Source organism: Loxodonta africana, chromosome 13, assembly GCF_030014295.1.
Source record: "Loxodonta africana isolate mLoxAfr1 chromosome 13, mLoxAfr1.hap2, whole genome shotgun sequence".
NCBI lineage: Eukaryota > Metazoa > Chordata > Mammalia > Proboscidea > Elephantidae > Loxodonta > Loxodonta africana.
In genome coordinates this window covers 57,844,368-57,869,994 of record NC_087354.1, presented here as the reverse complement: position 1 = coordinate 57,869,994, position 25,627 = coordinate 57,844,368, and the positions used below count along the sequence as shown (strand labels likewise).

Genomic DNA, 25,627 nt, shown 5'->3' with positions numbered 1-25,627 from the left:
GAGAACCAAGTTCCACACAGCACAGAATGGAGGAGAGTCAGTTACCAAATCTGGCCACGTAAATGGTCTCTAGGAGCTATTGACACCAGCCAAGTTCACCTGTGGATTGCCAGCTCTAGGTCTACTTTCATCTGTGTTTATGTGGACGCAGTATTAACTGCAGTTTTCTGGTCGGGAGCTCCCCTACATTCCACACTGAGTGGGGCTTTTCAAAGCCTTTCATATTTTGTGAATCTCCAGAAAGGAGTTACTTCACCAGGTGACACCTTTCTCACAAGACACCTGCACATGTCGTGGAAACACCTGAGGGAGATGGTAGGAGGGAAATGCCATGGTCAGCAATACTGAGGAACGGTACTAACACTTCCCTTCCCCAGCCCAAGCCCAATAAGGATCTGTTTTCTCAAGTAGAAGGCGGGTTATATAGTGTCCACAGTCTGACTGTCCTGACTGAACAAGGAAGCCGCAGACATTAATAGATCGACTGTGGGTTGGCTGGTTGGAGATCCCTACACTGTTTCAGTTTCTATAAGCTCAGTGTTCTCCAAGAAACTGGCCTTTATTAGAACAACAACAAAGACACTAGGAGAAATTCCTTATGTGAAAAAACGAAGGTTTTAGTGAAAGAAAGTTGCTGTCTCCTGCTAGCTCCTTTTTATTAATTCTAGAAAGTGAGAGAAGGAAAACGGAGCAGGAGTGTCCATATGACGCCCTTTGCGTCTGGAGGATTCTCTTTAGTCAACAGGAGTCAACTCTTGGGAGATAGAAACTAGTCCCATTTGTTTCTCACAAGAATCATTTGGTATTGGTTTTCTGAAGCAGTACAGTGCCTCTCCCGTTTTTTTGTTTTGTTTCGCAAGAGGTGGGGGTGGGGAGGAAGGAAGGCCCTCATGGTCATGGTTTTGTTCTTGAAAACTGAGGGAAAAGGGACTCTTGTCTGAACATCTGACTAATCCCAAAAGCCAAGCAGCTCTCGTCTTCCCTGCCTGCCTTAGCTTTTCCCCCTGGTTGGGTGCACATCATATTTTCAGAAAGACTAAGGAACCCAAGATGTAAACTTGTGGGAAAGACTTCATGATTTCTTAGGCCACTTACTGCAAGAACAGCCCTGTCTCGTTCCACCAAGTCTGCAAGCTTATCCAACAGTCGTCCTCTTTCCGAAGCATCCATTCTTCTCCACACTGAACCCAGAGAGAACGCCAGGCGGGCCGCCTGCACTGCTTTGTCTATGTCTGCCTGTTGGAGGGAGAGGCACAGCTGAAGCCAGGCGGCACTCCACAGAGGGAGAACCATCTGCTCTCACAGAAAAGACCAATCAAAGTACGCCGCTGTCTGGAGGGCATGTGCTTAGCGAGCTGCTGTTGGAAGCTGATGATTTCAGAGGGAATCTTTTTCTGAGAAAGACATACCTTGTCTGCTTCTTGAACTTCACACACCTGTTCCCCTGTTGCTGGATTATACACAGGGAACACTCTTCCACTCTCTGAGTTCTGCCACTCGTTGTTAATAAAAATCTAAGGGAGAGAACAACACAACGGAATCTGTGAAACAGGTGGTAAGTAGACAGTCAGTGACCAAGCGTTACTGAAGAATCATGTAATAATAAATGTTCTATGTGCTTGGCTGGTGCAAATGGCTACGAGCTCAACTGCTAGCCGGAAGTTTGGTGACTCGAACCTAGCCAGAGACACCCCAGGACACAGGCCAGGCCATCCATTTCTAAAGGTCACGGCCTTGAAAATCTTATGGAGCAGTTCTACTCTGCACACACGTGGTCGCCATGAGTTGCAATCGACTGAACGGCAATTAAGAAGAATATGCTTATTGGTATACAACAGAAGTATAGAATTAGCAGAGCTGCAAGAGACCTGAAACAATATCCAGTCGAGCCTCACTCCCAATTCAGGAATCTTCTCTATGATATTTTCAGTTCAAAGTCATCCAGGAGTTTTATTCTTACCATTAGTGAGCTTGTGAGCCAGCGAGAGAGACAAACAGGATGGAAGGACAGAGAGTCGCATATATAACAAATCACACAGTGAGGCTGATGACATGTTGAGAATCCAAACTCTGGCCAACATCCATAAGGGCTAAACCACGGGCCAAGCTGACAGTCATCAGTCTTAGATTCTAGTTTCTCCGTCAAGGTACGAGAGACTTCTCAGGGGAACATGAATGGAACTGAAGTAAGCACTCAATTTATAGCCAGATCCTGATCTGAGCAATTACTCTCCCCGGATTAATTAGTGAGTTAAGCAAGTTGCACGTGTAAATCAAGTTAGTCTCCACCCTTCTCTTTGCTGAGTAGGCTGCACAACTCAACAAGAAAAAAAAAGGCTATAACTTTATAACTGATTTCTCTATGATTCCTTCAGAGACTTGGTTCCCTTATATGCGGAATGGAAATTATGTTAAAATACTGACAAAGAGATGAATGGTTAAAGAAATTATACAATTTCTCCTAAGACTTGTTATAAGTGAGTTAAAGGAGAAAGGAAAAGACAGGCAAGAGATTTGAATTTTTATTGATATTAAAAGAGAAACCCAAACTAATATTTTTGGACTATGAAAGCTCAAAGAATACACATAGATGTTTTACTCTAAAAAAACTTATGATATCACAATGAAAATGTCTGAATTTATGAACCAGTCAGCCAATTCAGGAAAAAGACAATGATAGATTCTTCCCTGCCATCTTAATAATCACTGACAAGGCTAAACATGTACAGAGCTACAGCTCAAACACTAAGTTCCAGAAAATGTTCCAAAGCTTTCCTTTGATACTTTTCCTTGATTTGATAAAACAATGAGTCTGTGTGGAAGAAGGCACTGATTAAACTAAAGACCTTAAATTTGTACAGCACTGAATACAAATGTATTAACTACAAACACAATATTATAACTGAAGAGCATTTTATAGTTTGTAATGTACGGTTTACAAACTCCCTTAACACGATGTATTCATTTATTCAGAAAATACTTAGATACTTGTAGACACATGAAAGGCAAAGATGACTAAGAGAACTGCAGCCCTCTGGGTCTTACAGTCTCTAGTACAGTTCATTAAATATTCACAACAACCCTGTAAGGCAGGATTTTGTTACCTCTGTTAAAGACCAGAAAATGGAGATGCAGGGAGGCCCAGCAACCAAACAACTAGATTCTTGTCATGGCTCTGATTCAAAGTCTACTGTTCTTTCTACTGTTGCTATTTCCACAAGTGCTCAGCCCAAAGAAACTAGTTAATGTCCAAACCTAGAGCTCTATTTCTTGGACTCCTGGTCTAGTTCTGGTGGCACAGTGGTTAAGTGCTACAGCTGCTAACCAAAAGGTCAACAGTTCAAATCTACCTTAGAAACTCTATGGGGAAGTTCTACTCCGTCCTATAGGGTTGCTATGAGTTGGAATCGACTTGACAGCAAGGGGTTTGGTTTTTGGTCTAGTTCTCACTACTCAGAGCCCATCATATCTGCATATTCCTTTGAAACATAATATGATCTCCAAGGTAACAAAAGAATAAAATCAAGAGGTTGGCTTCATCAAGGATTTGATTCTGGCATATTACCAAGTTTAAGGAAGGAGTCTTACCAATAACCCTTTTCTTCATTATTTGACTGAATCAAACTCCTGAAACTGGAATATCAGGATGCACTGGATCCAATTTTTATTTCTTAGTTTCTTGGTTGAGCTAAGTTCTAACTATTTGTAAGGATTGGTATTTCCTGATTTTTATTGTTTCTTAGAGGTATTCCAAAGATCAAAGAAGAAAATCACTTCTTTTTTACTAGAATAAAGCTCATTCTCTTTCCATTGTAACTGGGCCCACTCATCATTTTATAAGTCTAATATACATTACGGGATCTTAGTCATCTTATTTTCGCTATCTCTTGAAACTTTTTGCTATTTCATCATCACTCATCAATTATTCCCAACTATGCTAAAAATAAAAAAAAATTTTTTTTATGCTAAAAATGACTAAAATGTTAACAAAAAAATTATGGAATTGCCTAGAAAATTATAAATAAATAAGTCACCACCATTTCACCATTCTTGTTTCCTTATTGTGTTGTCCCAACTGAATTATCATCTTTCAAGAAAGTATAAAAGAAGTCTGGGAGACACAATCAATCTTTGTCATATTCTTTTTAATTTTCATTGAACATGGTTAAGAATTCAGAAATTTTTCACTTCTGCCCATAATGGCAAAGAGACAGAAATTTAAAGAGTAAGATATTTCACAATTATTAGGTGAGTCAGATGATGAAGGCAAAGAGACAGATAGCAGCAGTCTAGTGATGCGAATGAAATTGACCCTATAAGCAAAATGGTGGACTATGAGCCTCTGTCGTTATTAGGTGCCAGTCAGTCAATTTCGACTCATAGTGACCCCATGTAACGGACCAGGACTGCCTCATAGGGCTTTCTTGGCTGTAATCTTTATGGAAGATCACCAGGTGTTTCTCCAGAGAAGACCCCTGGTTAGCAGCCAAGCGCTTAACTGTTGCACCACCAATGCTCCTTGAGGCTTTAGGATAGGTAAATATTCTCAGACTCAAGAATCAAGGAGTAAACAAAAAGGAAATACGATACTCTAACTCAGTCACTCAATAGGAAGGACTTCATCATGCAATGTTTTGCAACAAGAACCCAGACCATCTCATTTTGTTCAATGGTCATGTGATAATATTCTTTCACATTCTGTTCTGTGTATCAAAATTTACTTGATATGACTCAGAAATGGACAAATGCTGAAGGCAGGAATATGTACAAAGGTGAGTGGAAAAAAAAATTCTGTACCTATTAAAAAAGATCATTGGGTTGGTCAATCTAATTGATGTTTATAAAACTGAAAATGAAAATGTTTTTGTAATTATGGAACAAGATGGCTACCCTCTTTTCTACAAAATTATAAGCCTCCAAAGTTTTCAAAACTATTGCATTGTGACAATACACATGCCAGAAAACCAAAAGTAATGATAAGCTAGACGTATCAGAGATACGTTCAAAACCTGGAATTGGCGCTTAGGAGGTGTGTATGTTCCATGCTCATCTATGACAGGTGACGAGCTGCACTCACTCAAAGGCCAATGCGCATTGCAGGTATAGCCATATAACTCCACATATCTTCAAAATAAGGAAAATGTGGACAAATGAACAAAACAGAATATGGAACATGGAAGAAAAATTTTGTTTGCTATATTTAAATTCTTAGTTATTTTCACTCTCTCTTTATTCTTTTTTTTTTTTTTTTTACTTTTGTAAAGTATTTATCAAATGACTAAAAAGACAAAAAATAAAAAGGGTTCTGTGAACCCAGGTGGTAAGTGCAATGATTATTTTTCTTGCTATGTCAAAGGTTAAAATATTTGATATTTCTGCCATGTTATTAACCATGTTTAGGACATTTTTAGAACGTGTACTGACAACTCTGTTGGTACATAGAACAGTAAATAGCACCACAATATTTGAATATTTTTAGCTTCTCTGGGCAATTTCAGTGTTTCTAATGCTGTCTAGAATTTCCTTCTCTGACCAGGGTTCTTCGGAGAAAAGATTTATTTCAGGGCTATAGCCTAATGAGCCTGGGGTGCTGTGGTGCCAGGGTCAAGTAAGTGCCCCAAAACTGATGGAGACACATCAGAAGAACAAAGGAGCCAACATGAAAGGACTTCCATTGGCCAACACAGGCACACTTTAAACAAAATAAATAATGGTTGTGATTTCATAGAGTGAAAAAAGCACCCATGAATCTCTAATGATATAAAAAATTGAACAAATATATAAATGGGGGATATAAGAAAAAGCTCTATTTTACAGTAGAATTCCAACTAATGGATGCAAAGGAGTGATGGAATGAGGTAACCACTATTTCCAAAAAAAAAAAAAACCAGTTTTTTTTTACAAAAGGCCACAGTAATTATTGCCTCAGGCAAGAATCATCAGTAGATGGTGAAATTAGCAGACAAAAATATGAAGACTGAATATTTATATACTCAAAGTATCTCCCCTCAAGATACCTATTAATTACAAAGGAAAAACAGTAACTTTATATTGGAGGAACTTGGCAGACAGGACCTTAATCACCAGTAACGGGACAAACTGCCGTCAGGTACTCTTTATATGATGCCCGAGAAGGACACAACATCACTTCTGTGGTATTCTTACCAGAAGGGCATAACCTGAATCTAATCATGAGGAAACACCAGGCAGGCCCAAACCAGGACACAGCCTACAGAATTATCCGCCCATGCTTTTCAAAAGTGCCAAGGTCATCAAAAACAAAGAAAGGCTAAAAAACGGTTCCAACTTAAAAGATCCTAAGGAGACATAAATACTAAATGCATCATGTAAATGTGAATTGGCTCCTGAAACAGGGGAAAAAAAAATTATTGGGACAATTGGCAAAATCTGAGTAACATCTTTAGATTATAGCATTGCATCAATATTAGTTTCCTGATTTTGATAAGTGTACTACAGTTATATGAGATGTAAACATTTGGGGCATCTGGGTTGAAGGATATACGAGAATTCTTTGTACTGTTTTTGCAGCTATTTTCTAAGTCTGAAATTATTTCAAAATAAAAAGTTAAAAAAATTAGTGTTCTCCTTTGGTGCCCCTTCACACTGTAATTATTCACTATAAATTTCTTAAGTGAAAGAAGGAGGGTTCAAAATCCTTCTTATTTATAACAGTTTTTCTCCAAATGTGAGTTTGTGGGAAATGAACAGTTCAAGCTCTGCCTTAAAAAATTATTTTAAAATTTACAAATGATTTCACCTCAAAGGCTTGGGCATGTCAGCATGGGACGCCAGAAAAGTATGGTTTTCAGTTTGTTGAATTTCAGAATAGGTATAAGAGATGTGGACTTCTCTACTCTAGAGCTGCTCTTTTTTGAAAGCAGAGTAGCTGTTTGACCAGAATGAAGTCACCCGATCGTTGCTCAGTCTCCTCACCTATAAGGTAAGGGAGCTGAACTCAATTCTCAAGGCCTTCTCGACTTGTTGTTGTTGTGAGGTATCGTCCAGTCTGTTTTGACTCACAGCTACCCCACATGACACAGCAGAACTGACCCACAGGGTTTTCTAGGCTGTAATCTCTACAGGAGCAGATCACCAGGTGTTTCTCCTGCAGAGCTACTGGGTGGGCTCGATCCATCGACTTTTTGGTTAGCAGCTGAGCACTTAAAACAATTTATAATTCTGTGATGTTTTAACCAAAGGCAAAAAGACACAGATGGTCCAAGAACGAAGGTCCTTGTCAGCTCTAGGTTTCTAAGAGGATAGGATAGCTTAGTTCATAAACCTAACTTTCCTTCCATGGCTGTAAAGAAATGTCCGTTGATATTTTACGAGCTGTTGGTATTAAAAGGTACAATAAATGTAGTAGGCACATAATTAATGTTAAGTGGAAGGGAATGTTTTCTGGAAGAGGCTATGAATCAGGTCTTACATCTTTCTTGATACAGTTATCTCCTAACCCAAGGTAAAATCTGAAACATATTGAAGAATGAAAAGATTATAAAGAGAATGTATTCGGGCAAATTTTTCTTTAATTGTGTTGTATTTACTACATACAAAAGAATATGTGCAACGTATCTGTGAGTTAAGATACATTATATTAAAACACACCACCCACAGACCACTCATCATCCGTCACTGAAGCTACCTGTGTGTTTCTCTGACCCTATCCTTCTGCGATCCACCCTGCCACTAGGGGTCATCACTATCCTGAATTTTTAATTTATTCTTAGGGATTTCCTTTCTTTGTCTTGCCTTAGTGTACTAATTACCGGGTGCAGGTTTCTATGTAAGTCCACCATCTCAACTTTGTGAAATGCACTGTTCAGATCAGCTTCATCTTTATTAGCATTTCATCTGCTTGCCCTACTGATAATTGAGAAAGCTGGGTTGAAACCTCCCACTCGGGTGGCAAACTTAGCTCTATCATTTTTATCTTTTTAAGTCTTAAAGTCACTTTATATATTATTAGTGAATATAAGTTTATAACTGTTAGATCTCTCTGGTAAAACAGAGCTGTTTATCAACATGAAGTGACTTTGTTACTAACAACACTGTCTAATATTAGCACAGCTACTCAAGTTTTTTTCAGTATTTACCAGATATATTTTAACTATCCTTTTGCTCTCAACTATGACTTTATTACTTTGATTTGTCTCTGTAAATAACGTATGGCTAGATTTTATTTAATTAAGCATAAAAATCTGTCTTTTAACTGGCAAATTCAACACATTTGCATTTATTGTGATTACTGTTATATACGGACTTCACAATTTCTATTTTGCTTTATTTTACTTCTTTACTTTTTTTTTAAGGTTTTGTAATTGTTGTTCATTTTATAACTCAATTTCCCCCTATAATACAGTATTTTATCACTCAAATTTAACAACTTACAGTCTAGCACCAATCAATATCTTAAAACTCTTTTCCCAAACACTGGAATGATTGTGGAACAGTAATTACTCCTCTCCCAGAGTCTGTCATAAAATTATTATCTTACATAGAAATATTTTTATACTTAAGGTTTATTGACTTTTATTCTCACTATACAGTATTTAACTTTCCTCCTCAAGTAATTTTCCTTCTTCTTGACAATCCTTATAGAAATTATTTATTAGAAGTAAATTCTCAATTGTTGTTTTTCTGAATATGAATTTATTGTACTGTCATTCTCAACTGACACTCCAGAAGGGCACACATTTTTAGGTACACAATTCTACGTTAACAGTTATTTTCTCCCAGTACTTCAAAGATATTACTTCAATGTTTTCTATTTTATAATGGTGTTTCTAAGAAGTCCGCTGTGATTCCCTAATTATCATTTCTTTGTTGATGATCTGCCTTTTCTCTCTGGCTGATTTTCAGATCTTGTCTTTGGTTCTTAAGTTTCAGCACGATATGTTTAGGTATCGAGTTGTTTTTTATTTACATTGTTAGTTATACAGTGTGCTTACAGCATTTGTGAGGGTTTGTCTTTTATCAGATCCAGAATATTCCTAGCCATTATCATTATTTCTTTGAATATCATTCTCTCTGTTCTCTCCTTCTAAAATTGTTACACTTTTTTAGTTTGTCTTCACTGTCTTTTAACCACTCATATTCTCCATCTCATTGTATCTCTGTACTATAGTTTGAGCAATTTCTGCAGGTCTATCATCCAGTTTGCCAATTGTCTCTTTATTTGGGTCTAATCTGCTAATTTTGATATTTACATGTTTTTATTTCTAAAAGTTCTACTTGGTTCTTTTTCAAATCTTCCATGTCATTTTTAATACTCTCTTGTTCCTTGTTCTTTCTAAGATTTCATCTATTTCTTTTAACATTTTGTACAGTTTTTAATGTTGTTTCTGATAATTTTAGTATCTGAAAAGTATGGGGAATTTAAAATTTGTTGTTTCTGCTTACTCTCATTCATAATGGCTTGTCTTTTTGTTTGATGATTTTTTTTTTAATTGTAAATTCATCTTTTACTGAAATTAATCTGTGGGAATTGTGAAAGTCTGAATTGGGTTTGTTTCCCTCTTTGGAGGACTTACGTTTGCTTGTGTCAGGAACACCTTAGCCCGCTTTGAAGATCTGGCCTAATGTCGGAGCCTCAGGTTCAGCTCCTCTACCTGCAGTAGGTGCCAGGTTTACTCTACTGTTCCTAGAACTAGTATTGGCATTTGTCTTAGAGAAGCCCCAGCTTTTGCATTTTCCTTCAGCTTCCTGATCCATTTTCAGGTCACTGTTCTTTCAATTTATCAATACATTGAAAATAATGCATGCACAGATATTATACCAAGTTGTATGGCAAAAAAAAAAAAGAAATGAAAGGCAAAAATGTTGTAAATAAGCAATACCAAAACCAAGCCCATTGCTATTGAGTTGATTCCGACTTATAGCGACCTTATAGGTCAGTTTTTTTTTTACAGGACAGAGCAGAACTGTGCCATAGGGTTTCCAAGAATCAGTGGATTCAAACCGCTGACTTTTGGTTAGCAGCCGAGCTCTTAACCACTGCGTCACCAGGGCTTCAAAATAAACAACAGTCTTTATTTTCAGACAACGTGATTATCTGTACAGAATTCCCCAAAACCAAACAAACCCACTGTGATTCAGTCAATTCCAACTCACAGCAACCCTACAGGGCAGAGTAGAACTGCCCCACAGGGTTTCCAAGGCTGTAAATCTTTATGAGAGCAGACTACCACATCTCTCTCTCATAGAGTGGTTGGTGGGTTCAAACTGCTGCCCTTTCGGTTAGCACCTGAGCATTTAACCACGGTGCCACCAGGGCTCCTTTTTCGAATTCCCAAGCAATCTACAAAAAAAAATTAGTAAATTTAGCAAAGTCCCAGAATACAAGGTTAATATGCAATCAATGTTCTATCAACAAACAATTGGAAAATTAAATTCAAATACACACGCACATACAGTTATTCAAGACAGCTGCCCTGCAGCAGAACTGTTTGGGGTACACAGTTTACGCCAGAAGCGGAAATCCTGTGCGACCAATTCTGGCACCAACTATTACACTTTTAAAACACATAAACTAAAAGTAGTAATCTAAAGAGTCTGAAGAAGAGTTGCGGGTTTTGGTTGGAATGCAATTGTTTCATTAGATTGAGTGATCTTCAAAACTCCCCCTGCTCTCCTCGCCTGGGAAACAACTTGATAGAACAAAAATGGTATGAGTTAGAACTACGAGGGAAATCAAGAGCTGGGCAGAAATCTGATTTTACAGAAAAGTCTGTAAAATATTTATTGAAGGCCTATTTTAAATACAGTATTGCCTGTAGATAGTACAGACAAGCCCCAGAAGACGCGCACTCTGCTACACTGGAGCTGATAGTCATGTTGCAAAGACAAGATTACTTTCAGAAAAGTTAAATAATGTCAGACACGATGATGAAGAGCCAAGATGAACGGGAGAGATAAGCACCACATGACTTGGGTTCAGAGAAGACAGATCTGTGTGGGCTGACATGTTAGAAGAACACTTCAGCGCAACAAGAAATAATGGGGGAGTATGACCTGGGATAAGGAAGGGAGAAGAAGGAGAGAGAAATTCTATCCCTAATAAAATGAGTCAGCTGGCCTAATCAGCCCCTTCTTTGACTTTCGCTCCTCTCTGAAGATTATCTGATACCCTGGTTTGAGAAGTGTGACAAAGAAGAAAAATGGAAGTTTTGTTTCTCTCCTTCCCTCCTAAAAGCTCCCCGGCCCTACCAAAACCTCAAATACTTTAGCTTTTACCTGCATTCTCAATACCAACATTTACCACAACATCACCATCAGAGTAAGGAAGGTGGGCATTCAGACAAGCAAGGCCTAGAAATCAGGAAAATCCACCAAGAATTAGAGTCAGTCAGTCAGAAAGCTCATAAGGATAGTCAAAGAGAGGCAGAGACAGAAGGAAGATGAGAGAAAAAGAGAAAACGAATTTTTAATGTTAGAAATTAATCACAAATTTAGGGTGTAAAAAAAGAATGAGAAAAAGGAGAACAGAGTGAGAACTGCTACGGAGGGAACAGGAAGAAAAGACTTAAAAGGCAGACAAAGACTGAAAATGAGTGTTAAAAAACTTTTATTTTTAAAATATCTTTTAAAATAGAAGAGACCAAGAAAAATAAATATCACGGATCTCCCATTCTGAAACAACGAATTGAGAAGGGAACCAAGGATGAAGGGAGGTGAGGGGCAGAAGGAAAGAGGAGGGCATGTGAGCAAAAACAGAAAGAGGTGGGACTCACCTCCCATGAGAGTTCAGAATTCAGGCGCTAAATATTCTAAACTATGTAACACTGAATAACCAGCTTTCTTTTCTTTTAACTAAGAAAATTTACATATATACTCTCTTAGTAAAAGAAATGTACGTATATATTAAAAAAAAAAGAATATACATGTATATTAGATAGCATATTGATTATGTACTAGAAAAAGCATGAAAGTAAGACCAGCCAGGAACTATAAAGAGCCTGTGACGTGAAAGAACTGGATAGGCATATACTTGTGTTGTGGATCTGCAAACATGTTACCATGCACTTTGTTGTGGTAATTTCTGCATTTTGCTAGTGCAACGGTGAAGGAACTCCCCACACAATGGGAAAGGAATTCTACTGAGTGGGAAGTGCGAAGTTTCTTGGGTGGCATCATCCTGATGTTCATAAGCATGTATACTTGGCTCCATCTTCTAGGCACTGTGCTTGCTAGGGTCTTCTCAGATTTCTACACTTCCTCTCCAGGGGCAGCAAACTGTGTGTCTTTCAGTCTAAATCTGTCTGTATCCAGTATATACGCTCCAGGAGTACAACAGAACTAAAGGGGTCCTTGTGCCAGTCCATCCCAAAAGGCAAAGCAGTCCTTGTACCAGTCCACCCCAAAAGACAAAGGCCAATGCTTCCGCTTACAGTATCAAAACACGCCTAGATAATTTTTAAAGAGAAAATGAATGGCCCCTGTGGCTGATTCACTAGTAGAAAACAGGCTTGGCTAAAAGAGACCGAAGTATGTGTAATCAGGGTACCCTAAGGCCCGCCTCCCCCCGTACTCTACCACCTTCCCACGATTACCACACCTGGGAGTGCCGCTGGCCTCTGTTTTAGGAAACTAAGAAACGGCTAACTGGTCGGAGCAGCCTTGACAAAGCCACATTCAATTATTCAATTACAGCATTTGTTACGCTGTTGAATCAACATGACGTGAAAACCAAGCACACACCAATGTCAGTTGTGACATATTCCCAAACTGGAAGAAACTGCCTGGCATCAGTGCTGTGGAGGAAGGCAATGGGAACTGCTACTGGTAATGGTTAATGTTCATTTCTTCCTGTTCCACTTTCTATAAACAAGGTAATGCCTATACAAGCTCACGACTGTAAACTGAGCACATTTAAATTGGCAGTAAAACCAGAGTATTTACTCTAGTGCACATATAAAGTGCCTCATCCAATGTTTTGGAAATGTTTCAAGTTTTGAAACCAAGCAGCTGGCAGCTTTACAAGCCAAATCTTACACTTAAATCACTCATGCTGGGAAGTTTTTCGGTGTTCCGTGTCTGGTAGTACCATTCAGCAGGCACTCATGCCCCCGCCCCTTGGATTCTTTTGCAATAAATTTGCATTCATGGGGCTCTTATTCTCTTCCAGCACCACAGACTCCAATGGCTGTGGAGTAAACGTACATATCCTGTGCATTCAATCTGACTTTCATTATGAGCACTTCGTAAAACCGCCAGAGATTGGACGGATGATGACACATAGCAAGAGCCTGGGATCCCTGCAAAGCTTCAGGTCGGGTTTTTTCCCCCTTCTTTATTAACAGTGGCCATTGTGTGGCCTTCACTAAATCAGCAAAAGTATTTGACAGCAAATGTTCCTATCTATAGATTATATATAACCCGTCCTAAACACCAGATGAAAAAGGGATAATCCTGGCAGAGGAAGGGCCTGCTTCCATGTAAATCATGCTACAAATTGGACAACACCCAGAGAGCCCATTGTTCAACCTCAATTGTGAAGGCCATTCCCATTTACTATCCTGCTGGAATCGATGTTAATTAAGGCAGACTGAGGCCATAAATCAGCCTGGGGGGTTTACAGTGTAATTCAGCATTAAGCATATATATTTAAATAAAAAGTAACTGATTAACCACTAGAGTTTTTCCAGAAGTTGCTCAGGCCATTTCTTTATAATGGAGACATGTCATCTTTTATTCTTGTTTAGAGAGGAAATGAAAGAACTATTATCTTCTAGAAAGGTGATTTAAGGCTAGGAAAGGCTCATAACACTGTTCACTGGGAGGAAGTGAGCAGCTGAAAAGAGGAGGAAAGAAGGGAAGAAAAAGGGAAGAGGTTACATGTCAAAGGAGAGCGAGTTTCCATTTTTGTTCTGTCTCCCACAACTTATTTATTCTTCCTTTATTTACAAAACACTTGTTATCCACTTACTATATTTATTGGAAACCCTGGTGGTGTGGTGGTTAAGTGCTACAGCTGCTAACCAAAAGGTCAGCAGTTCGAATCCACCAGGTGTTCCTTGGAAGTTCTATGGGGCATTTCTACTCTGTCCTATAGGTTCACAGGCACTGGGAGATACAGAAATAAGAATCACCTCTTGCCCTTGAAGTTAACTGCTCAGCACGGTAGTGGGAGAGACCAAAGCAGTAACAGTACCGATACCAAGATGTGGTTGCAACATTCAAAAGTGTTTCAGAATACCTACTACCAATATGTTCCAAAGATATTTCATATTTTAATTTTATAAAACACCAGACAGGTAACTGGTGTGCCTCAGAGAAACTCAATCACAGCAATCACACCTGCCTGACAGAAGCCAACAAAACATTCTCTGAGGAGATGACCAGGGCTTCATCAAGGATGAACCCTGGGCCACAGTTGAAGAGACAGGATCGTGTGACCAGTGTGTCCTTCTAGACCTGTGCTAGCAGGGAAATCTACATGGGCCAACTACATGGTCAATGGTAAAACCACCTGCAGACAGATAATCCTGGGAAAGGAATTTGTTTTAACCCAAAGTACATGGGTGACGCATGTTCAATAAATAATTCAGACACAATTAGGTGCCCACCTGTATGGGGTACTTACACTATTTCATTTAATCCCTATTAACAAGTCTGTGAAAAAGGTATTATTTTCCTTTCAAATGAAAAATCTAAGGTTTATGTTATAAACCCAAGTTAATACAGCAAAAAACTCAAAGGACAAAAACTTAAACCCAGGTCTCCCATCACTAAATACGGAGCTTTTTCCATTCCTCTCCACATTATTGCCTGGTGCTACTTCTTTCACACTGCCTAACCTTCAAGTAGCCAATTATACCGTTCCAAAATAACTACACCCAGTTCTTCCCAAGGGACAGATTATTTCATAATCTGGTCCCGATCAATCTTTTTAGTCTCATTTCAGGCCCCTCCTCACCAAATATCTATGCCAGAATAAACCCATTGCCACTGAGACAATTCCAACTCATAGTGACCCTATAATAGGACAGAGGACTGCCCCACAGGGTTTCCTAGGAGCAGCTGGTGGATTCCAACTGCCGACCTTTTGGTTAGCAGCCATAGCATTTAACCACTGCGATCAGCTTAAATCAGCACAACGCCATTTACGTAAATGAAAAGACAACAGCACATTTTCAGTGAAGGACACGGATGCATCAGAGTCTGTGCTTGCGGGAAAAATAAGAGGAGTCTTGCACAGATGAAGGTGTGGCTGTGGTGTACAAGCTGAGGCGAGTGATCACTTAAAATCTGTGGACCTGAGATCCTCTTTGTCCCCTCCCCCAAATCCTGTAATAAAAACATACCAATTTCTACATCTACTATGAACTTTTACGAGTTAGGGTATTTGAATATGCTGTTCTTCCCTCCTGTCTTTACCTGACAAAACATTAACATCTTAATCATCCTTCAAAACAAAGTTTAAATACAACCTCTTGGTAAAGTTTTCCCGAATCCCTTCGGACAGAGCTAGCTGCGTTTCCTCTGACATCTGCCTATGTATCAAGTTGTCTTATGATTCTTCATCTTTGTGCCCACTAGACTATTAGCTCTTTAAGGACAAATACCGTGCTGTCTTCCTCTCTGTATCCCCGGTACCCAGAAAAGTCCCAGTGAAATAACTGATGAATATAATTTTAATATGCATTTGTATTATTTGAGAAGCAAATATTGTCTTTCAGTGAGGAGCAAAATAGTTTATCTCTGAATTCCTGGGAGTCAAGGTTCTTGGAATCCTAGAACCATTTTCATATCGTGCCGCATTGAGCTGGCCCCTCAATATACCATCTCGCTAATGTTTGCTTCCCACCTTTTTCTTGTCTAAACCAATGTTTAAACAACCAGTTTTCAGGTTTTGGATAGACACTGTAACCATCAAGGCAAGGGAGTTACTTACCTAAAAAGATTGCAGTATCACTGGTACCTTGCCCTTTGGAATGAAGGCAGTTCAAAAGAAACCGATTTTCTCTGGTGCCCTTGACCAGAACACTGGAGTTCTCTTGAGTGGTACACAACTGGAAAGGCCAAAGTGGGACTGCAGTCCCCTCACCTGACCCTCACTAATTATATAGTGCTGCCATTTTATAGTTTCCTATTTCAGCTGACGGTGCCTGTGGTGTGTTTATCAGGGGATAGCCGTGTGGCACAAAAAGGCCACAGAAGCGGTGATGAGTTTGTGTCCTAGTCCTGTTTCCACACTGAATGTCAGGCAAGTCACTCGGCTTCCCTGGCCCTCCATTTCTCCATCTGCGAGGTACTAGACTTGGTGATCAAAGAAGACTCATCTGTGGCACTTGTGATACAAAGCTTCCTTCCAGCTGCTTGACATACACTGATCACGATATCCTTTCCTTATGAGCTTCTGAATTCTTTTCAATCTGGCACTTCAAAAAGCCGCTACCAATTCAATCGAAGATGTCATTCATTATAAAATCTATTGCTATCCCTAAAAGTACCAGATATAGGAACTATGCGGCCACCAGTGGGCGCTCAGTAAGAAAGTTTATCAAGTCCTGGGACACTAGGTTTGTCACGCCCCACCCAGCACCCAGTGCTGTCGAGTCGCTATCCTAAATACATGTCAGCCTTTATAGCCATGTGAATAAGAGGATCTCGGGGACTGCTGGAGAGTCCATCCTCTGGGTTCAGAAGTGACTGCCTCGTCCCCATTTACGTCTAGTACTTTAACATGCAACTACATACAAGAAGGTATAGCCTGAAAAAGCACAGTTTAAGTGGAAAAAGAGTCCTGTAACAGACATTTTAAAGCCTATGTAAAGTCACCGCCCAGGACAGCTGGGAACTTCCCTCCACCACTACATACAAACTGGTTTTAGCTTCCCGGTGTGATGCAGTACACCAAGATCACACTTTAACAACCAAATCCTGCTAAAGCACTATTCTAAAATGCACTGAAGAATGAGTATCTTTTCCCTCCATCTAAATACAGCTGAGGCTGCTTTGGTTAGGAAGGAATGGATCCACGGAGCTGGACGAGGTCTTAGACGTAATCTATGCAAATGCAAGATTTCATATAAGCTTGTCAAAAGAAATCCAGCCACCTGCCCAAGCTCACACAGCCAGTTAACATCACAATAGGGACCGGGACCCCCCATACCCCAATTCCCTTCCGAGTTTGATTTTTGCTAATGTTTCTTGGAAATCCGACTGGACGACTCCCCAGGGAATGGGAGCACTCCTTGCTATGCCCCTTCCACAGAGTCCTTAACAATTACTCAGGGTAAGGAATTTTGCCTGGGTCCCTCTTTTCTTTACCACAATCAACACAGATGACAGCAAAATAATTTTTTGTATCCTTTCTTGAAAGCGAATGTGTTTGGGAAGCAGTGGGGATTTACATTCCTAATGTGATACTGCTCAGAGATGGGGCCCTGGGGCACGTTCTGTAGTCTCCCCAGGTGCAGAAGCAGCGACTTTCGCCAGACAACAGGCAGCAGCCAGACTCTGACGGTCCTCAGATAGGAAATCACTTTCCTGGGCTTATGAGAGAACAGTTGTGTGTTCTTACTGCTACAGGGCTCTGTTTGAAGGCCCAGGAAGAACACTTCAAAACCAGGCCCTACCCTGCTGACCGCCTGCAGGATGGCTGGCTTGGATGAGGAGACGGACAGGGAAGGGCCAGCCCTGACTGATTTAGGAGCTGGCTACAATTTCACTGCACCAAAGCAAAGTGTGTCTTTTTTTCAAAACACATTCTTTTCTCTGTAGAATCTGAGTATCCAAGGCTGAATAAGAGAAAAAGGCTGCCCTATGAAGACTGCCAAAGTCTTTATAAAATGGTCACAGCTGTTTGGCTCATGGTTTCTTCTACATAATAAGGGAATGAAAAACCATAATGGCAGTTTACTAGGAACACTGCACACAAGCATTTGAAAAAAATTCCATGAGCACAACTTCCCTCTAAGTATTTCACGGCGTCCGAAATTCTGGGCACCTGGGCAGGAAATGTCATGTCGTTTTTCTTCTCAGAAACGTTATTTCCTCCTCTTTGGAATGCTTTTAGGAACTCTAGCAGGGAAAGGCTCTACTGCAGCAAAGACTGTTTGCTGATCAGAAGTGACCCTCCCCAAGCCTTTAGGGACTAGACGCCTCATGGTCGCGGCGGGGGCGTTGATCTGCCCTGGGAATGGAGTGTATGGTTATGTCCCGGAGTTAAAACAGTAAGGACCAGAATGGTGGGATTCAGAAAGCCGATTAAAGATGACTTGGCTAGTTTACACAATTTCATTTCTCAAAAGAGACCATCGGCGTAACAAGATAGCACGCAAGACCATCCTTGCCAAGACAAGGGCACAGACTGAAGCTACTTCCTTTATTTAAGCTTGACAGTTGAGTGTAATGAGGGTTGTGTGCATGTGTGAAGCAAAGAGAACTCGGTCAATGTAGTGAGGACTGAGGTGACTAACCTTGTGTGTGACCCCTCGTCTTCCTTACAGGGCACCTGGTATGGAGGTGCTGGAGCTGAAAGGTCCCCAACCTCTCATTCCTCGCAGCACCCTGAGCCAGCTTCTTTCCTTCCTCTGTAAAAACAGAAATAAGGCCTATCCACCTCACAGGGCTGTTGTACAATCAAGTGAGATAAAATATGTAAATGTGCCCGGTACCTAGCTAGCTGAATTGCGAGCTTCCCCCTTCCCCGAGTTCCTTAAAGAAAGGTCCCTGGCTTCATTTGGCTTCCTCTGCATCCAGCATAACACTTAACACGTGGTCAGTGCTCAAAAGAGACAATAAGTCATGCTAACTGGGGAAAGGAGTGGGCACGAGATAAGGCATTCAGATCATCTGTCAACATGGGTCAGTTTCCCCTAAAAATTAAATGCTTTTAGAAATCTCAACAGTTGTTGGGATCGAGATTCAAAGCTGTGAGGCTTGGTCATCTAGGCCGCCCCTCTTTGGCCAGTCCTGCAGCAGGAAGGTGATCAAGGCCAAATCAGGCTTGCCACACTTTTTAGCCCACAGCAAAGTAGACACGACTAGAGAGGCTGCCACGAATTTTCTAGTTGGGAAGCTAAGCGCCTGAGGAATTCCCCAAACAGCAGGCATTAATAGAAGCTCAGTGTAAATAACTTCCTGTTCTCACTCAATCTTTGACATAAAGCTGCCATGTTTTATTTCCGTAATAAAACGTTTTGTTTTTTTAATAGCAAATGCTTCAAATGATTTGTATTAAACCCTGCAGTAGATGGTGCCCGAAGGAGCCCTGGTGGCACAGCAGTTACGTGCTCAGTTGCTAAGCAAAAGGTTGGCAGTTCAAATCCACCAGCCGCTCCTTGGAACTCTATGGGGCAGTTCTACTCCGTCCTACAGGGTCATGAGTTGGCATCAACTCGTTGGCAATGGGCTTGGTTTTGTTTCAGATTGTGCCCTGGAGAAAGAGATTTTACTCAACTTGTCACTGACCTGCTTTTGGCTCATCACAGGGAAGTACCAGTCAGATCCATCTATTTGTATGAAAAATTCAGTCATTTCTCATTAAACAATACAAAAAAGTAGTCTGAGGACTTGTCCTGTGTCAGCTCTCTCATTTTATGTGAGCGCTCCACGGTTTCTGCTGACGAACCTTTACAGGAACTTCTGGACAACAGAGAACAGCGCTGTCTTTAACTACGTAAAATCAACCTTCTACGTACAGAAAACTGCAGAGGAACCCTGGAGCGTGTGGTCTGCAGAGCTAGTGGCTGCTGAATATTCAAATCAAAGGCAATAAAAGTAATTTTAACGTCAATGAAAAAAAAAATCCCCACCTAATTTTATTTCTAATTAGGGCTCTACCTATAACAGGTAAAATAATGAAGCCAGCGTTCAGATTATTTAGAAAAAAACAAACAGAAACTTCCTCTTGAAATAGCCGGGCAGTTAGAGCAAAAGCGGCTCTATCGACTTCAGCTCTTAGCTTCACGCCAAAACATCTGGCTAAAAAGTGAAAAAACACCCAAATGGCGTCGTATAGGAAAAACACCTAGATGACTGATGGTATCGTCCACTTGAAAGTCAGTGTTTTGATATCACAGAGACACGGCCTTTGTTCAAGGTGCAACCTTTTACTGGCAAAACTCACAGTTTTATAAAGCTTGCTTTCACAAGGACTGATTTATCAATTCTAATCTTAAATCAATTAACAGTTTTAAATAACGAAGCTAATATTGCATCCCCTAAACCTCGCTTACCCCGGGTCCTAGCTTGAAAGGCTTTAAAAGACTCACTTAAAAAGATCACAACCTCGACTTGTAGAGTATTCAGACAGTACGAGGTCAAAAGAAACGCAGAACAAAGGGCTGCATTTTAAAACAGCTTTAAAATATTAGTCGGAAGTGTGCCAGGAAAGTGGTTGGGTGTTTTCACATAAACTTCAGGCGCCCCGCCCACTACACTAACCTGCTTTCCGCTAACACACCGACACACAGACCCCACCGATGCAGTCGGCAGAAACAAGGCTGAACACTAGCAGCTAGGCAGCAAGGAGCCACCCGGCTTCTCGGGTAACCACCTGACTCAAGGTTTGTTTCCAAAGGTGAAAGGACACTGAAGAGGGCAGAGGCAAAGGTCATCAGCCATGCACCCCACCCTGTTTCCCAGAGGAAAGGGCAGCTTGGTTGCCTTAAGGGGACGAGGCTGTATCAGAATGCACTGGGAGGTGGGGGGGTGGGGGGCAGGGGGCTCTGGCTCCTTTCCCAGAGGGGTTGCTTAAGACAGTCAGCAAGACTTAACGGGTCCTGGAGGAACTCTGGGGCCTGTGATAGAGGTTGAGGGTAGATCCAGTGTTCCATCTGATTCAGGGTTCCAGGGCTTATGGCAGAGCTATACCTTCAAAAGATGCAAACTGCTGGGTTTTCCCAGTCTCATTTGTCATATGTCTGGCCTTGAAGGGCACCTGTTTGGGTGTCACGCAGGTCTTTTTGCTCTTCTTTAACCATTAAAAATGGACAAAGGTGCTCTAGGATCCAATTCTGCCTCCCCACTGCCCTTACGGGGTTTCTTAATGGGTCACGTTCCTGTGTCCATAAAGGTGGATAGACTGACTTGGACAGCCACTCAACCTTTCTGTGGTTCTGCTTTCCCATCTGTAAAACAAGACAATAAAACCACCTCACGGAGTGGCTTTAAGGATTGAGTTACTAACAAGCCTGGCACACTGCGTGCACTCTAACTTCTAAGTGATTTGGATCCTGAATGTAAACAATCAATTCAATGCAATTTATTAGTGCTCTTAAAAAGCCCTGTGTTTGTTTGTTCATTCATTCATTCTTTTCTCCATTGCTGCTAACTACAGAGTCGCTATGAATCAGAATCAACTCAGTGGCAACCAGTTTTAAGATCCCTTTGTCAGACCCCCTTGCCAAGGGTTTGCAAAACTACTGGAGACACACAGGGCAAAAGGACAAGAAAGGAGATGCAGAGTCCTGCCTCACTAACATTATAAAACCAACAAAAAACCCACTGCCACTGAGTTGATTCCAACTCAGCAACCCTAAAGAACAGAGCTCAACTGCCCCGTAGGGTTTCCAAGGAGTGGCTGGTGGATTCGAAGCGCCAACCCCTTGGTTAGCAGCCTAACAGAACCACTGCACCACTAGGGCTCCTGCTAACATCACAGAGGTTAGGTTTTACGACACACAGGATAATCACATCAGATGAGAAAATGGTGGACAATCACACAATATTGGGAATCAGGGCCTAGCCAAGTTGACATACATTTTGGGGGGATACAATTCATTCCAAAGCAGAAGGTAAAGATGATGAAGCCATCTAAAACATTAACAGGACTCTGGGAATTTCTGTTTGCTACCCTTTTCTGATAGCCGAAAGTAGGTGGGTTCAAGCAGGCTGGGGCTGACACCCCAGAGGGGCTGAGCAATTGTGTGGGAAAGGCTCTGAGAAAAGGAAATCAGGAAAGGGGCTTTGATGCCCTCCTGTCAGTCTCAAGAAAGGGGACTGTAACACGATTTCTTTTTGTCTTCTGCTTGGAAACAAATGTTCCTTTGCCTATCTTCCCTGGGTTTAATTAGTCCTCTGTCTTTCTCAGAGTGCAGCCTGTTCACTTGCAAATGCAGGCATCAGAAAGGCTAATGGCTGTGGGTGTTGCGAGGGAGGGGGCCTGAAGTGTTTATTTTCAAAGCCATGGGGGTCCCCATTTGAAAGAGCACCCAGCTTATCTCGATGTGTTTGTTTGTATGATTCTGAATTAGAAGATTTGAACACTTCATTTAGGAGATTAAGCAAACTTTACAATGGGCCTAGTAGTCCTATTTATCCATCAGAGTTCTTGGGTTTAAAAAAAAAAAGTCTTTCACTCTTCATTATTGGAGTGGAACAATTTTAAAGGATTCCTCTGGTCTTCGATTTTATTGCCAATTATTTTTAATTAAAACATTTATTCGTTGGTCACAGATAAAAATCACAAAGTGGTTGCATAACAATTTAGGGGTGCCAGATTTAGCAAATAAAAATACAGGACACCCAGTTAAATATAAACTTCAGAAAGACAAGGAATAAAGTTTTAGTGTAAGTATGCCCCACTTCACTGGCAAGTCATGGGACATAACTTTCCTTAAAATGCATTTATCGTTTATCCGAATTCAAACTTAACGTCCTGGATTTTATGCGGCATCCCTAAACCGTTTCATGGATGTACACGTTCCAAAAATTCCATGTAAACACCAGGAGAAACTCAATTTCATCACTGGGCTTAAACCTGTTCCCTACAGAATGAAAGTACTTAGAATTAAAACTCCCGCCTTATATGCAGATGAACAGATACCCCCAGGAAATCAGCTGGAGTTCAGTTACAGGATAGACCCTTTCCATTTACAGAAATTTTTTCTTGTTATGAAAAACGAAAACACAAAAGGGATAACTGACACCTTCACAGGTGAATTGGATGTTACTGTCTTCAACTAACCCTGGTGGCATAGTGGTTAAGTGCTACGGCTGCTAACCAAAAGGTTGGCAGTTCAAATCGGCCAGGTGCTCCTTGGAAACTCTATGGGGCAGTTCTACTCTGCCCTATAGGGTCGCTATGAGTTGGAATTGACTTGATGGCAGCGGGTTTGGTTTTGGCTTTTTTTACTTCATTGACACTGCAAAGCTGTCTTCCACTTATGTTACAGGAGGGGCTGAGACACCCTGCACACATCCTAAAGCTGAAGAGGCCACTAAGGTTGCCAGCCTCTGAGCCAATCAGAGTGAGCTCTGCCAAGTGGACTAGGCATCGCCTGTGACGGTAAGCAAAACACAAGCCCAATTGAGTTCACGTGTCTTGATATAAATAAGTGATAAAATAGATTGTTGATTTTTTCCTTTTAATTAAAAATACTTGCCCTTGACTCAACTCTCAGCAGATAGTCTCAAACGCAATTATACCTATTTTGTGCTTCAACGCGTAACTTTTCCTCTTTGCACTCGGCCTTTACAAACATGCACAACTGTCTCTGGGATGCTGCCCCAGCCCAAGAATAATACTAATTATTATTGGTAGCAATTCATTCCTAAAGCCCCCGGCTTCAGAAAATGTGATGAAGAACAAATAAATCTAATTGTGCATGGCTTATTACAGTGTCATTAGGAGCCCTGGTGGCGCAGTGGTTAAAGCACTTGGCTGCTAACCAAAAGGTCAGCGGTTTGAACCCACCAGCCGTTCTGTGGGAGAAAGATGTGGCAGTCTGCTTCCTTAAAGATTTACAGCCTTGGAAACTCTATGGGGCAGTTCTACTCTGTCCTACAGGACTGCTATGGGTGGGAATCGACTGGATGGCAGTGAGTTATAGTGTCATCACCTTAAAGTTACATCTATTACGTAGGAAGAAAATTTTCTTTATCGATCTCAAAGCATCTTAATCTCTCTCTCTTTTTCTAAAAAGCAACTTTCCAGAAAAGGGAGAGAAAAGGAGATATCAAATAAAAAACTCAAACTGATCTTCAAATATCTGGCCAAGAAATTCCTACTTGCCACTTAAATAAAATATTAGAAAAATCTTGCTAGGACTTGATTTTGAAATAAACTTCATGTCAGAGCTAAGCCCTGTGAAGAAATGTCACTTGACCTGGAATTCCTCTACAAGATGAGCTAGCCGTAACTACAGCAGAGGCCTGTATGAGAAACGGCCAGAATGTCAACATCGTCTGCAGTGGCCCCATATGGCCAGACCACTCTCCCTGGCATGATAAATCACTGGCAGAATCCTTACCTTCCTACGTTTGATCTCTGCTCAGCAAGACGTGGTTTTGATGTGAAGAACTCCAGATCTCTGAGGTCAGAGACAAATAGCAGTGACACTGACCTGCCAAGCACTAAGTCTCTATCAGATTCTAGTGAAAAGCGCTAAGCTTCTGACACGTTTCCTCTCCAAAGCTCACCCGACCCACCGTGGCGTCCAGGAGCTTAGCAGCCAGAAAAGCTGCTGAAATGGTCTGGGGGAAAGTGCCAACGAAATCTTTTCCTTCTACCATTATCACCAAGGATTAAGATTAATTTCTCTTACAATTTAAAGGAGAAATCCCTTGGGAGTCATGGCTCTAATTTCTAGTGCCACAGTTTGCAGCAAACGGCAAACATTCCTATTCTCTATGTAAAAAGAATCCTAAACAGAGACCTCCGTGGACCACTCTTGGTGGTTACGAGGACCTCTTTGGGAAAGTATTTTAAACAAACTTGCTTTCAGTGCAAATTCTGGGTCCCACAAAGACTGCAACTAGATATGCAAGTAAGCCCAGTATTTTCCTCTGATCCTAATAATTCCAGGGTGTGGGTTCAGGAGAGGGAAGAGTTCTGAAGGGTAAAGAAACCGTAAAGCTCTTCTAATCCAATCTTTTTTTATAAAATGGCTTAGGAAATAAGCATCTCATTCTACTCTCTTGTTTTATAAGTAATAAAGCTGATGTTCAGGGAATCCAAGGCGCTTACCCAGCATCGCAGAGCATTACTGTATCTCCAGAGCCTACCTACCACAGGTACTCAGGAGGTGACCATGTGATTTGTTCATTCAGTAATTCATAAGTATTTACTGTATACCAACCAACCAAAACCAGCCCACTGCTGTCAAGTCTAATTCCGACTCATAACAACCCTACATGACAGAACAGAACTGCCCCATGGGGTTTTCAAGGCTGTAAATCTTCAGGGAAGCAGACTGCCACATCTTTCTCCCGTGGGACAGCTAGTGGGTTCAAACCACTGACCTTCTGGTTAACGGCTGAGCTCTGAACCGCTGTGCCACCAGGGCTAAATGAGCGTTAATTTAGTGACAGGCCTGGGGCCAAAACATAGGTCTTCTAAGACCCAGCCTTTTTCACTGCTCTTCAGTGCATCCCAGGGGTTTCTATTTCAAAGGAAGGAGTAATGGGTGGGAATGGAGGAGAGGAATTTTCCAGACTAAAAGGAAGAAAGCTACTTTACCCTGAGTTTGCTTTCTAGTTCTGGCTTTTCTGTGATTAGTGACTCTGCATATGGAATCAGACGACTTTATTTGCTATTATTCCTTCATATGCTCATTCATTCCAAACCAAAGATACATGGAACACAATGCATCAAAACAGCCATGATGCAGCTCCCATGAAAATCCATGTCCAGCAAGAAACCAGAGCTTAGGCA

General features: G+C 41.0%; 1 protein-coding gene across 1 annotated transcript in view; it reads right to left on the bottom strand.

Annotated features, from left to right (window-relative positions):
- Positions 1 to 25,627, bottom strand: part of ALDH1A2 (aldehyde dehydrogenase 1 family member A2) — a 94,292-nt gene that overhangs the window by 52,210 nt on the left and 16,455 nt on the right. Inside the window, exons 2-3 of the mRNA XM_064267491.1 lie at positions 1,410 to 1,514; positions 1,096 to 1,236 (exon numbers count right to left, since the gene is read on the bottom strand). Of these exons, the coding sequence (XP_064123561.1) occupies positions 1,096 to 1,236; positions 1,410 to 1,514 (246 nt within the window). The remainder of the gene's footprint in view (positions 1 to 1,095; positions 1,237 to 1,409; positions 1,515 to 25,627) is intronic.